Source organism: Microcaecilia unicolor, chromosome 4, assembly GCF_901765095.1.
Source record: "Microcaecilia unicolor chromosome 4, aMicUni1.1, whole genome shotgun sequence".
NCBI lineage: Eukaryota > Metazoa > Chordata > Amphibia > Gymnophiona > Siphonopidae > Microcaecilia > Microcaecilia unicolor.
Genome location: NC_044034.1, coordinates 43,405,720 through 43,420,033, shown reverse-complemented (window position 1 = coordinate 43,420,033; position 14,314 = coordinate 43,405,720). Strand labels below are relative to the sequence as shown.

Below are 14,314 nucleotides of genomic sequence, written 5' to 3'. Positions count from 1 at the left end.
AATAAAAATAAAATAAAAAAATCTAATATAATGAACATTTTTTTAAATGGCTAAATTATAGCTCCTAGACACAACTTCCCTAATATTTTCTCTTTACTATACTGAAGTTTGCCAGCCTACTAGTAGCAATGCAGTTTTCCACCACAGACTAACTTAAATCTCTAATCAAGATACGTTCAAGATCCCATGACTACTTTATCAGACTAGTTAAAAAATAAATAAATAAATAAAACCCCACACCACCATAATATCTTGGAGTACAGATCAAAAGGTCTCAAATAAGAACTGCATTCACGTTAAATGTAGTAGCATATAGCAACATTTTGTCTTACTTGGTATTTCAGTGTTTGAAGCTGCCCTTCATAATTTTGGGCTATTTCACACCGAGACTTTTCCACATCATCCTCCTTCTTCTGGTGTAGAATTTCCATCTAACATTATAAGAATTCTAGATTATTTCCATGGAATTGAAGAAGTAAATCTCAACCTACCATTTTTAAAATGTGCAAGCGTGGGCTGCTAGAGAAACCACATTATAGACACTGTCTTAGTGAGATTTACAGTTAGAGTCTAGGGGTTGAATAAGATATTTATTATATTTACTAATTTGGTATATCATCACTCAAACAAATCATCATAGCAGTTTACAAAAGATATCATCTAACAGTCTAAAAACCAAAAACACAAAATAAGTGTCATGACTTTGCAATCCATTCACTCAGCAATCATATTTAACATAAAACATTTTTTTTTAAATCCTCTCTAAATCCAGGATGCCTGCAAGACTGTGAGTGGACACAACTGCAAATGGACACGATTGTGTATAAGCTAAGTACAAGTTTGTATCTTGACTTTTGAGCAGATTTACTGTACCTGGAAGCTAATTATTTCAAGGAACCGTTTTGAATGCACTAAACAGCAGGTTTTTTTACATTGTTTTTGAAGATCTTAATTAAGAAGGTTTTTAAGCTGATGATGAGGAACAGATCTATTTTGACCAGTGATTAGGTCATTTTGATCATCAGTAGCCCGCTAGACCTTTGTGGACAGGAGCTCATTGAGGCTTTTCCTTCTTTTTAAAAAAAACCTGTAATGTTTTTCACATACACTTATTTATGAATTTAGTGGGTCATTCAGTACATGTTGTTTGGTAACAAAGGGGACAATCAGGATTCCAAGTTCTACTCAATACTACTTTCTGTTTCTGTAATGAAGGCTCCCCTACGATGCTAAAGTCACACCTTAGTGGAGATGTTACATCTGTGTCCACCCACCACTATCCCTTCCTTTAAGCTGGTTACTTGGTCAGCTTGGAAAACAGAAGGCTGAAGGAGGATAAGATTTAGTTCTACAAAATCCTGAGTGGTGTAGAACAGGTAAAAGTGAATTAGTTTTCCACTCTTTCAAAAAGTAAAAAGATCAGGGGACACTCAATGAAATTGCATGGAAATACTTTTAAAACAAATTAGGAGGAAATATTTTTTCACTCAAAGAATAGTTAAGCTCTGGAATTCGATGCCTTAGGATATAACAGCAGCAGTAAGTGTATCTGGGTTTAAAAAAAGGTTTGGAAAAAGTCCATGGTCTGTTACTGAGATGGGATTGGGGGAAACCACTGCTTGCCCCGGGATTGGCAGCATGGAATGTTACTATTAATTGGGTTTCTACCAGGTACTTATGACCTGGATTGGCCACTGTTGAAGGCAGCCCTTTTTGGGCGAAACAAGGCCAGTGTCGGGCAACACGAGGAGATTGCTATTTGCATGAATAAAGGTAAAATTATGTATAATCATACCTGATAATTTTCTTTCCATTAATCATAGCTGATCAATCCATAGACTGGTGGGTTGTGTCCATCTACCAGCAGGTGGAGATAGAGAGCAAACTTTTGCCTCCCTATATGTGGTCATGTGCTGCCGGAAACTCCTCAGTATGTCGATATCAAAGCTCCATCCGCAGGACTCAGCACTTAGAGAATTACACCCACGAAGGGACACTCTGCCCAGCTCACCACCGCCGAAACGGGGGAGGGGAATTAACCCAGCTCATCCCCACACAAGTGGGGGAGGGGAATCCGTCCAGCTCATCCCCGCAGAGCGGGGGAGGGACACCACACCCGCCGATGCGGGGGGGATCTGGCTTATCCTGCAACCGCAACCGCGGGAGGAGCTGACTGACCCTAACACCGCCGAAGCGGGAGGGGTACAAAGCTGTCCTACAGCCGCACGAAGCGGGAGGGAGTGCCGGCAGAATTTTAAGTCTCAATCCAGCCCCGTAAAACGGAGGGGAGAGGAATGCAGCAGCTCACTGTAACACAAACTCGTCTTAACTCTTGAAGAATCCAAGTGAAAAAACTTGAACACGAAGTCTTTCTGAAGTAACTGAAGACTAAACTTGAACCTGAAATGCAACCAGAATAAAAACAGTACAAATATCTGGGAGGGGCTATGGATTGATGGAAAGAAAATTATCAGGTATGATTATACATAATTTTACCTTCCATATCATCAAGCTGATCAATCCATAGACTGGTGGGATGTACCGAAGCAGTACTCACCCAGGGCGGGACATTGAAATCCCTGACCTCAACACTGAAGCTCCAAACCGGGCCTCCGCCCGTGCAGCCACAGTCAAACGGTAATGCTTGGAGAATGTATGAGCCGAAGCCCAAGTTGCCGCCTTGCATATCTCTTCCAAGGAGACGGATCCGGCCTCTGCCATCGAGGCCGCCTGAGCTCTCGTGGAGTGAGCCTTCAGCTGGATAGGCGGCACCTTCCCCGCCGCCACATAAGCCGCTGCAATGGCTTCCTTGACCCATCTTGCCACTGTAGGCTTAGCAGCCTGCAGACCCTTACGAGGACCTGCAAACAGGACAAACAGATGATCCGATTTCCGGAAATCATTGGTCACTTCCAAGTATCTGATGATGACTCGTCTCACATCCAGATATTTAAGAGCAGAGTACTCCTCTGGGTAGTCCTCCCTACGAAAGGAAGGGAGACAGAGCTGCTGATTCACATGGAAGCGAGAAACAATCTTGGGCAGGAAGGAAGGCACTGTGCGAATAGTCACTCCTGCCTCAGTGAACTGCAGAAAAGGCTCTCGACATGAGAGCGCCTGGAGCTCGGAAACTCTTCTGGCTGAAGTGATAGCCACCAAAAAGACTGCTTTCAACGTCAGGTCTTTCAGAGATGCCCTCGACAAGGGTTCAAAAGGCGGCTTCTGCAATGCTCTTAGTACCAGGTTGAGATTCCACGCAGGCACCACTGAGTGCAGAGGAGGGCGCAGGTGATTAACTCCCTTGAGAAAGCGCACCACATCTGGCTGCGAAGCCAGGGAAGCACCCTTCAGGCGGCCCCTGAAGCAAGCCAGAGCCGCTACCTGGACTTTAAGGGAACTGAGCGACAGGCCTTTCTCCAGACCTTCTTGCAGGAACGCCAACACTGAAGAAATTGGAGCAGTGAAGGGAGAAAGTGAGCCTGCTTCACACCACGCTGCAAAGATACGCCAAACCCTGGCGTAAGCAGTAGAAGTAGAGCGCTTCCTCGCTCTCAGCATAGTGGCGATGACCTTGTCTGAGAAGCCCTTCTTCCTCAGACGCTGCCGCTCAATAGCCAGGCCGTAAGACCAAAGGGGGAGGGATCCTCCATCACCACGGGACCCTGATGTAACAGGCCCTGCTCCACTGGCAGCCGCAGAGGATCGTCGACTGAGAGCCTGATCAAGTCCGCATACCAGGGACGCCTGGGCCAATCCGGACCCACCAGGATTACCCTGCCGGGATGCTTTGCCACCCGGTCTAGCACCCTGCCCAACATGGGCCAGGGCGGGAACACATAGAGAAGCTCTTGTGTCGGCCACTGTTGGAGAAGAGCATCTACTCCCAGGGATCGAGGGTCCCGTCCTCTGCTGAAAAAGCGCGGCACTTGGCAATTGGCCGATGACGCCATCAGATCTAGGCTCGGCTGGCCCCAGCGCTTCGTGATGTCCAAGAACGCCTGAGCAGATAGCTGCCACTCTCCGGGCTCCAAGGTATGGCGACTGAGAAAGTCCGCCTTGACATTCATGACTCCGGCAATGTGGGCCGCTGAAAGCTGCTCCAGGTTCGCTTCCGCCCACTGGCAAAGATTCATAGCCTCCTTGGCTAGAGGGGCGCTCTTGGTACCTCCCTGGCGGTTGACATAGGCCACAGCCGTGGCATTGTCCGACAGGACCCGTACCGGCTTCAACACCAGTACCGGGATGAACTCCAAAAGCGCCAACCGAATGGCTCTGAGTTCCAGGAGGTTGATAGACCACTTTGCCTCTGCAGGAGACCAGAGCCCCTGCGCTGTCCTTCCCAAGCAGTGGGCTCCCCAGCCCGACAACGAGGCGTCCGTCGTGACGACAATCCACTCTGGGGTCACCAGAGGCATTCCCGCAGACAACTTGTCTGTCTGCATCCACCAGCTCAGCGCCTTGCGCACTGCTGGGTCCAAGGGAAGGCGCACAGCATAATCCTCCGACATCGGAGTCCAGCGCTGCAGCAAAGAGTGTTGAAGTGGTCTCATATGAGCCCTGGCCCAGGGCACAACTTCCATCGTGGCCGTCATAGAGCCCAACAGCTGCACATAGTCCCAAGCCCGAAGGGGAGAGGCTACTAGGAACTGGTCCACCTGAGCCTGAAGTTTGACAATCCGATTGTCTGGCAGGAACACTCTGCCCACTTGGGTGTCGAATCGAACTCCCAGGTACTCCAGGGACTGAGTCGGGCGCAGCTGGCTCTTCTCCCAGTTGATGATCCATCCCAGGGAGCTCAAAAGAGCAACTACCCGGTCCACAGCTTTGCCGCACTCTGCATAAGAGGGGGCTCGGATCAACCAGTCGTCCAGATAAGGATGGACTTGTACCCCTTCCTTTCGTAGGAAGGCCGCGATGACCACCATTACTTTGGAAAAGGTCCGCGGAGCAGTAGCCAACCCGAAAGGGAGGGCTCTGAACTGGAAGTGTCGTCCCAGGACTGCAAAACGCAGAAAGCGTTGATGAGGAGGCCAGATGGGAATATGCAGGTACGCTTCCTTGATGTCCAAGGATGCCAGGAACTCTCCTGCCTTCACTGCCGCTATAACAGAGCGGAGAGTCTCCATGCGAAAGTGCCGCACTTTCAAGGCCCGATTGACCCCTTTGAGGTCGAGGATAGGCCGGACAGAACCTCCTTTCTTTGGTACCACAAAGTAAATGGAGTAACGTCCCTTGCCAAGCTGACTTTCTGGCACCGGAACGACCGCGCCCAGGCGGATCAGATTGTCCAAGGTCTGCTGCACTGCCACAGCTTTGACCGGAGACTTGCAGGGAGAGAGTACAAACCCGTCTTTTAAGGGTCGGCAGAACTCTAGTTTGTAGCCGTCTCTGATGACTTCCAGCACCCACGCGTCTGAAGTTATTGTGGTCCACTCGCCCAGAAACGAGGACAGCCGTCCTCCAATCTGCACTGGGGCGTGGACCAAGACCCCGTCATTGGGTACGAGACCCTGGGGGAGGACCGGAGGGAGCACCTCCGGGACGGCGGTCTCTGCGAAAGGAATGCTGCTTGGGGGAGAAATTCCTCTTGAAGGAAGAGGGGGCAGAGGAACCCGACTTGCCCGGGCGGTACCGACGGGCTTCCTGCAACCGTCCTCTGGAGGTACCGGGACGAGTACTAGCCCGAGCCCTGACCTCTGGTAATTTCTTGCCCTTAGACGTGCCGAGATCGGTCACGATTTTGTCCAGCTCGACCCCAAAGAGCAGCTTGCCTTTAAAAGGCAACCTAGCCAGGCGGGATTTAGAGGCGTGGTCAGCAGACCAATGTTTCAGCCAAAGCCACCGCCGCGCAGAGATTGTCTGAGCCATGCCTTTCGCTGAGGCCCTCAAGACATCATACAGCAAGTCTGCCAAATAGGCTAAGCCCGATTCCAGGGCCGGCCAATCAGCCCTCAAGGAATGATCCGAGGGGGAAGCCCGCTGCACCATAGTCAGGCACGCCCTGGCCACATAGGAGCCGCAAACTGAGGCCTGCAAACTAAAAGCAGCCGCCTCAAAGGACGACCTTAAGGCCGCCTCCAATCTTCTGTCTTGGGCGTCCTTTAGGGCCGTGCCACCTTCCACCGGCAACGCCGTTTTCTTAGTCACCGCAGTGATTAAAGAATCCACGGTAGGCCACAGATAGGCCTCACGTTCACTCACAGCCAAAGGATAGAGGCGGGACATAGCCCTAGCCACTTTAAGGCTCGCTTCTGGGACATCCCATTGAGCCGAAATTAAGGTGTGCATGGCATCATGCACGTGGAAGGTTCTAGGCGGGCGCTTCGTCCCCAGCATAATGGCAGAGCCAACAGGGGCTGAGGGAGAGACGTCCTCCGGAGAGGAAATCTTCAAAGTGTCCATGGCCTGTAACAACAGGTTGGGCAAATCCTCTGGGCTAAAAAGCCGCGCTGCAGAGGGGTCATCCGCTCCATCCGAGCGGGGATCCGTCTCCTCCAAGGAATCCGCAAAGAACCGTTGGGAGACCTCAGACACGCTGCCCTCATCTACATCGGAGGAGACAAATTCCTCCAAGGCCTGGGAATCAACCCGAGGGCGTTTACCTCTGGGAACCTCAACCTCTTTACCAGACGAGGGAGCAGGGGCAGCGTTGTGCATGAGGAAGGCCTGATGCAGCAGCAAAACAAACTCGGGGGAGAAACCCCCCAAACTGTGCACTTCCGCAGCCTGGGCAACAGCCCTAGACGCACCCTCAACCGGCGCTCGCAATAGCGGGGGAGAGACATGCTGCGCATCCAAAATGGCGTCCGGCGCGAAACTCCGCGAAGGAGCCGCACGGGAAGAACGGCTCTTAACTTTAGCCGCTTCTGTGCCGTCGCCCAAATTAAGGGCGTTCATGGCATTAATGTCTCCAACCTCAAGGGCGGCCCAAGAAGAAGCCGTCCGAGCCGCGTGGCCGGCCAAGATGGCGGAGGCGAGGAGCGGGGGATGGGCGTTTATGGCGGGAAAAACCGCCACGCCGGAGGAAGGACCGGGACATTCATCGGTCACGAAACTGTCACCCAACAAGGGCGAATCAGGCTTAAAGACCCCCGCATCCCCTCTAGAAGCGCTCAAGCGACCCGGGGAGCGACCCTTTGCGCCCTCGCCCTCCGACGCCATATGCCACGAGGAGAAGAATCGGGGAACCCCCTGCCCGCTATAAAAAGGTAAAAATTACCTGCTGTCCGCTCCGAGTTGTAACGACCTGGTGTCCCAGTGAGTAGCTGCAATAGACGCTTAAATAAACGTCGAAATAAACGCCTTTAAGGACGTTCAAAAATTTTTTTTTTTTTTTAACGGAGCCAGCAGGAGGGGGGAGAAAAGGAGGGACCTGGCACCACCAGGTTTGCACTTGCTCAAAAGAGCCCTCAACCCCAGGCACTCAACAAAACCTAAAAATTAGGCTTGGAGGCCTAGCCAGAGCTGCTGCTGTGTGTGACCACCACCTGCTGAGATAGAGAACATACTGGGGAGTTTCCGGCAGCACATGACCACATATAGGGAGGCAAAAGTTTGCTCTCTATCTCCACCTGCTGGTAGATGGACACAACCCACCAGTCTATGGATTGATCAGCTTGATGATATGGAAAGTCCATTTATACCTTATTGAGCTGCTTTTATCCTTTTCATCTGCTTGTATGCGAGTACAGTTGTAGCAAAGGAGCGTTGGAGCCCTGTTTAGTGTCAGTGGTGTACTTGGCTATTATCTCCTCTAGATTGTTCAGAAGGGTGTTAGTGGATGAGTGCAATTGGTTTGAATGTGTTGGGAGGGTGGGGGTGGGGGTGAATGGGGAGATTTCATTTGGCATGGTTGGAGGGGTTGCGATTGTTTTCTTCTGCTTTTATGACTATAGGTTTGGGGTCAGACCTGGTATTGTTTTCTTGGGAGCACTCCTAGAGCCTGCAGTCATGTTTTTCTTTTCCTTCACCTCTGATTTCCCATGGGAAGGGATGGGTTCCCGGGGAATTGGTTACTTTTTGGTAACTTGTTCACTTTTGTAAAGGCCCTGTGGTTTGGCAATAGCTAAATATGGGATCCATAGTCTCAGGCATTTCTTTCCCAGTCAAGCATAGTCAAATTTTGACTGCCTTAAAATGTTATCATGTAGATACTGTGTGTCTTCAGGAAATTAAACTAACCAACATGGAACATAAGAAGCTTGGCTGGGGTTGGTTGGGTGGGTGGGGTCTATCATGCTTCCTCCCTGACTAAAAAAGCTGGCATAGCTGTATTGGTGAAGAAATCTTTGCCTTGTGAATTGCAAGCTCAAACTCATGCTGACCCTTATGATTTACTACTGAAAATTACTTTGTCAGGGTTCTGGTTCCACCTGTTAGCTGTTTATGGCCCCAATATTTATGAGCACTCTTTCTTTAAGAGACTGGTTCACCTGGGCCTGTGAGATTCATCTTTGCCTTTGCTCTTGGTGGGGGATTTTAATCAGATAATGGTCTCCGTGGTGGACCGCTCGACTTCAAAGGCTTCTTCAGTCACAGGGTCCGCAAGAGGTCTGCCTTAAATTCCCTAGGCTTTGTTGATCCTTGGCATTTGTTGCGCCCAACAGAACGTGACTACACCCATGTTTCGAGGGCCCAAGGCACGCTTTCAAGGATTGACTATATCCTGCTGTCCCAAACGGTATTTCCTCATGTTAAAGCGGTGGAAATTAGCCTTATAATGATTTCAGATCATGCTTTGCCATGGGTGGATTTAGCGGTTGGGACATGAAGTAGAGACAGTGTTCCCTGGCGATTTCTGGCCTATTTGAATGAAGATATGCACTTCCAACAATACCTAAAACAAAAATGGGATGAGTTTGTGAACTTCAACTCCCAATATATTGACGCCCCTGCTCTATTTTGGGAGACAGCAAAAGTGGGAGACAGCTAAGAGGCTCAGGAAGCCTTCGTTTAAACTTTTAATTCCCACCCACCCAACCCTGGCCTGACCTCTGATTTATTGGTCCTTGAACCAATTAGGAGGCTACAAATTTAATTAGGGCATCTCTATCAACCAGTAATTAGCTCTTAGAAATACAGTCTACTTAGATCCATAGAGGGAAACCTACTAATAACATTAAAACAATAATAATAAGAAAAACTAAATATTAGCATAGCATATAACTAGAAATCTTTGGAGACTTTAGTTTATATATTGCTGCTCCATTAGCAACTTAATTAAGAAATCACCAATGATAAGATGCAGGCAGCAGCGAGATGGGACTAGCCAGCATTTTGCATGGTGCGTCACATGTTTGATTATCTCCCTGTTGGTAAGAAGTCATGTGTGTATGTACTCGGTGCAAAGAGCTCCTAGCACTCAGGAAAAGGTCCAATCTCTGGAGGCTAGAATAGCAGACCAAGAGGAGCCGAGGCAGACAGAGAGCTTTATAAAGAAGGCCTATAGGGATATAATAGAGAAGCCCCGCCTCCAGTTTGGCAACTGCTGTGCTGCCATGGAGAAGAAAGGTCTCCTGAAAAGACAGCATCACTATGGAGAGGCAGAAAGTGATCCTGTAGCCAGGACCTATCCTCAAGGGGATGCAGCATCCTCTCGCACCAAGAAAGCATTTCCAGGGACTTCTGCACAGGAAGGAAGGCTCAGAACTGCCGTTGTAGTGGAAGATTCAATCATTAGGCATGTAGATAGATGGGTAGCTGGTGGACGCAAGGATTGCTTGGCCACCTGCCTACCTGGTGCAAAGGTGGCAGACCTCACACGGCGCCTAGATAAGATTTTAGACAGTGCTGGGAAGGAGCCTGCTGTCTTGGTTCACGTGGGTACTGATGACATAGGAAAATGTGGGATGGAGATTCTGGAAGCCAAGTTTAGGCTCTTAGGCAGAAAGCTCAAATCCAGATCTCCAGGATAGCATTTTCAGAAGCGCTCCCTGTTCCACACAGAGGGCCTGAAAGACAGGCAGAGCTCTGGAGTCTCAATGCATGGATGAGGAGATGGTGCAGGGAGGAGGGTTTTAGATTTGTTAGGAACTGGGCAACATTCTAGTGCTGAGCAGTTTGCTGCTTTTCTGGTGCAGAAAATAAGACATCTTGAGGAAGGAAGTGTCACCAAATTACACTTTGAGTAGTTTGAATGATGGTGATAGTATAGTTTCAGTATGGACTGAGTTTGTATTAGTGGGTATTAAAGAAATAGAAACGACTGTAAGATCGGTGACACCAACGTGAGAACTGCAGGATCCTTGTTCCTCAGGGATCCTGCGAAATCTTTCATGTGAGATAGCACCTTCTGTTTGTTGGATAGTAAATAAATCACTGAAAGATGATCTTTTTCCTAAGTTTTGTAAACAATCTACTGTGAAGCCCTTGTTGAAGAATCCTAGTATGGATTCTGTAGAACCCAGTACTTATAGGCCTATTTCTATTAATCCATTTTTGGGTACGATTATTGAAAAAGTGTTCCTTAGACAACTTGATGAGTTTGTGGATCAAACAGATGGTCTCGATCCCTATCAAAATGGATTTTGACTTGCGCATAGCATGGCGACATTATTAGTCTCAACAGTGGATCAAATAAAGAGGAATGGATGATACTACTTGTTATTGTTTGGTATCGTTCGATTTTTCAGGAGCTTTTGATTCTGTTGATTTGGATCTATTATTTGCTAGATTACAAGACTTAGGGATTGGTGGACAAGTTTTGTGTTGGTTTACCTCCTATTTGACCCAACGATCTATGGTCATTTGCAGTGGAGTACAACTGTCAGGATCGGTCAATGTAAAATGTGGTGTGCCGCAGGTGTCTGCACTGTTATTTAACATCTATTTAGCACCATTGGGCGTATTCTATCGCTTTTATGTGGACAATGTCCAATTTATTTTCCCTGTACGATTGTGGGGTATTGATTTGGATGTTCAATTAAGTGATTATATGAAGAGTGTATGGCACTGGATGAGACAGAATGGGCTAGTGTTGAATGTTGCAAAAACTGAGGTTATGCGAATTGGTAGAGGAGACACACTACATTGGCCAGAGAAAGTATGGTTGGGGAATTATGTTCCTGTGAGGAGAGAATTGAAATTGTTGGGGGTTATGCTAGATAATAGACTCAACATGAGAACACAAGTAAATAATGTGGTTCAAACAGCCTTTAAACATCTATATATGGTGGTTAAATTGAAACCGATGATACCTAATTATGATTTCAGATGTTTACTACAGAGAATGAAATTGGTGCGACTGGATTACTGCAATGCCCTATACACTGGAATGTCTTCTTCGGGTGTGAGGGCATTGCAGACAATTCAGAACGTGGCAGCACGTGTCCTTACTGGAGGGAGCAGCACCCAGATGCCAAGATGGAACAATGCCTAACCACCAGAACAGCACAAACTCGTGATATACAGAGATGGTGCCTAGCCCTTAACTTGAGCTGCCCTCAACATGCAGAGGTAGAGTCATGCTTGGTCCCCAAAGACCGAGCTCCCACTCAGTCGGCACTCTTCAGGGAGAGGCAACCGTGCACAACCCAAGACAAAAGGTGAGAAGGCTGAACAGAAACCTGCTACACCCCCAGAGAGGGAGCAACAGCTCACATGCAGGGGGAAAAAAGTCCTTCCCCCCCCCCCCCCCCCCCGCAAATAGGGATTGAGCCAAGACTCAGAAAAGAGACACTGCACTCCAAAAGACAGAAGGAAGGGATACTGCACACCCAGGGATGTATCCACACCTTCTCCAGGCACATCACACTGCATACTCAGAGATAAAGCTGCACTGTCCACACAAAGAGGGCCGCAGGTGACAAACAGGCCGTGGGCTACCCATGAAGAGGACACAAAAACAAAGAACCATCCCCCACCCAAACACAGCCCAGAGGGTGAAATGCAGAAAAATAGCCCATCTAGTGGCCTGCCTCACAAAAGAAAGGATGTGCTATGGCCAAAACAGAGTAGGAAACCACCAGATCCTGCCAAGAATGGGAGTAGCTCAACCCGAGCCCATGGACAGTCCACTAGGTTAGAGGCCACAGGATCCCAGAGGCCAAGAGAGAAGAAACAAGACCAAAGGATGGAAGACCAAATCTAAATACCGGCCAGCTGATCAAAAGCTGGGGGTGGCCCAGAGGGCTGACACTAGGTGGTGGTCCAAAAGGCTAACCCCAGAACTCCAGCCAAGCCTGCCGGCAACTGCTCCAAAACTAGCCATGATCTTGTACCTGGTGCTGTGACGAAGCCAGAGCTGCAAAATGCACCGCCCAGACCCGAGAGACCAGGTACCATCCCAGGAAAGATGCAGCCAAGAGGCTGCGGACCAGGGTGCCCTACAGAGCACCCCTATGAAAGCTCCCAAGGCTGCACCAGAGCTGTCAGCGAGTTGGGCAGGCCTAAAGAACCCTGCCCTCGGACCAGGGAAAGCACAGACAGTAACTCTGAAGGTCCCCGCTGAGGAGACAGAGAGGTTGCTATACCAGGAGCTGAAGAGACAGCCTCTGTTAACTCAAAAAAAAGAGCTGATCCCTGCAAACAAATGGCTCACCGCTGCTGAAGAGAGACTCGGGCCCCAACTGGAGAAGCCATCGAGCGTGAAAACATACTTGTCCACCTAATATGAAAACTATGTGTGCGGTAAAACTGTGTCCCCCTTTTTTTTTTTCCAATAAATAGGGAAGAGAGGACTGCCGAACCGTGAGTCCGAATCACTGACCCACAAACGGGCCCAACCAATACTGGCCAATAGAGAAATCCCTGCAAGGACTACAAAGGAAAAGGAATGGTGCACTATAGAGCAGCAGTTGCAGCCCTGACAAAAAAAAGCAGGAAGAAACATCTACTGAAGGAAAACTGCCGGAGAAAAAAAATGACACTCGCAGTGCCCCCAAAGTAAGCCGTTGACATACAGGAGTGCTAACATATCGTGGACACCTCCTGGAGGCTGAGGATAAAACACCAAATAAGTACTTGCCTCCTCCAGAAGAGAAGGAAAGGAATATACCTGCATGTGCAATGGTATAGCCAAAAAGGCAAGCCCTTTTTTTTTTCTTTTAAAAATAAATTTAGCCTCAGTGTCCTGCCAAGACCTGAAGGTGTGGAGCTGGGGGGGGTGGTGACCTGACCCCACTGGGTGTCACCCAAGCTGGGAGGCAAGGGACCCAGACCCACCAAGTATCAGCCAGGCTCAAACTCCCTCTTCATTCAGAAAAGCCAATCTCTAGCAGCAAAGACTCCTTCACAACTGTCACTCAGGAAAACCTGAGACAGGAGCTGACAGAGAAATCACAAGAAGGAGCTGCACGAACCATCTACTAAACGCTTAAGAGACAGAGAAAATACTGAGAATTCTTGGCTGCATGATACCCTTAAAGGGTAATTTACTTGGAACTACTTTTCTCTGTCTCCACTCGCTAGTAGATGGACATAATCCATTAGTCTGGACTAGTATGGAATAGATGACAAGGAAGAGTAAACTATGACCAGATTCATATTCTAAGTTGCAGTCATGATTCTTACTGGGTAACCTGACTGCCCCTGCACATCATTCTCTGCTAAATCATGAAAGCACTACAATGCTCCTAGCTGAATTCTTATTTCCAACTGCGTTGCATGTGACAAATGGGAGATCATTGGAATATTTCTCAATGGGACAGCACTGAAGCAGTACCTAGATTTCTGACCCATCTTACATGATTAAAGGCAATGTTTACTAAAGTGTGCTAAGCAGTTAGATGAACCTGTGTTAAACGGCTCTCTCACGTCAAACAGGTAATGCAGTAAAATTCCTATGCCAACTGCTTAGCAAGTTTTACTACACGCTGTCATGGCCATGAATAGCAAAGGGTACACTTAACACCACCTCAATAAGCGTTGCTAAGTGAATCTGCACTATCAGCACTATGTAGCAGAGTTGCAATACAAAACACACCCAACCAACTTGTGGTGCCAAAACCCAATCCCCATCTGATCACGACACCCTCCCCATTTCAAACCCATAATGCAACCCTCCTAGCACTTTAGGTGTCACTAATTACAACCCCCCCCCCCCCACCACACACACGAACACTGGGGTGTCAATCAGGGCAAAAAAAATAGAGGGTTATTTTTGGTTAGTGCTGGGGCCCACGTTAAATGCCTTGTCTTTGCACAGATGAATTTAACCCGGGCCTCTGTACTATCTGCCCTGTGCAGTAAATTGCAGGATAGATGCTGACCACACCCCCAATATATACCACAGGCTTTGCAATTACTGCACATTAAGTTCAGGTGCAAAACTTAGTGTGCAGTAATTGCAAACCCTGTGGTATATATTGGGGGTGTG

At 48.5% G+C, this 14,314-nt stretch overlaps 1 protein-coding gene across 7 annotated transcripts in view; it reads right to left on the bottom strand.

The window, feature by feature from the left end:
- Positions 1 to 14,314, bottom strand: part of DEUP1 (deuterosome assembly protein 1) — an 83,907-nt gene that overhangs the window by 49,924 nt on the left and 19,669 nt on the right. For all 7 annotated transcript variants that reach the window (XM_030200178.1, XM_030200181.1, XM_030200182.1 and 4 more), the window contains exon 4: positions 333 to 431. In XM_030200178.1, coding sequence (XP_030056038.1) covers positions 333 to 431 — 99 coding nt within the window. The remainder of the gene's footprint in view (positions 1 to 332; positions 432 to 14,314) is intronic.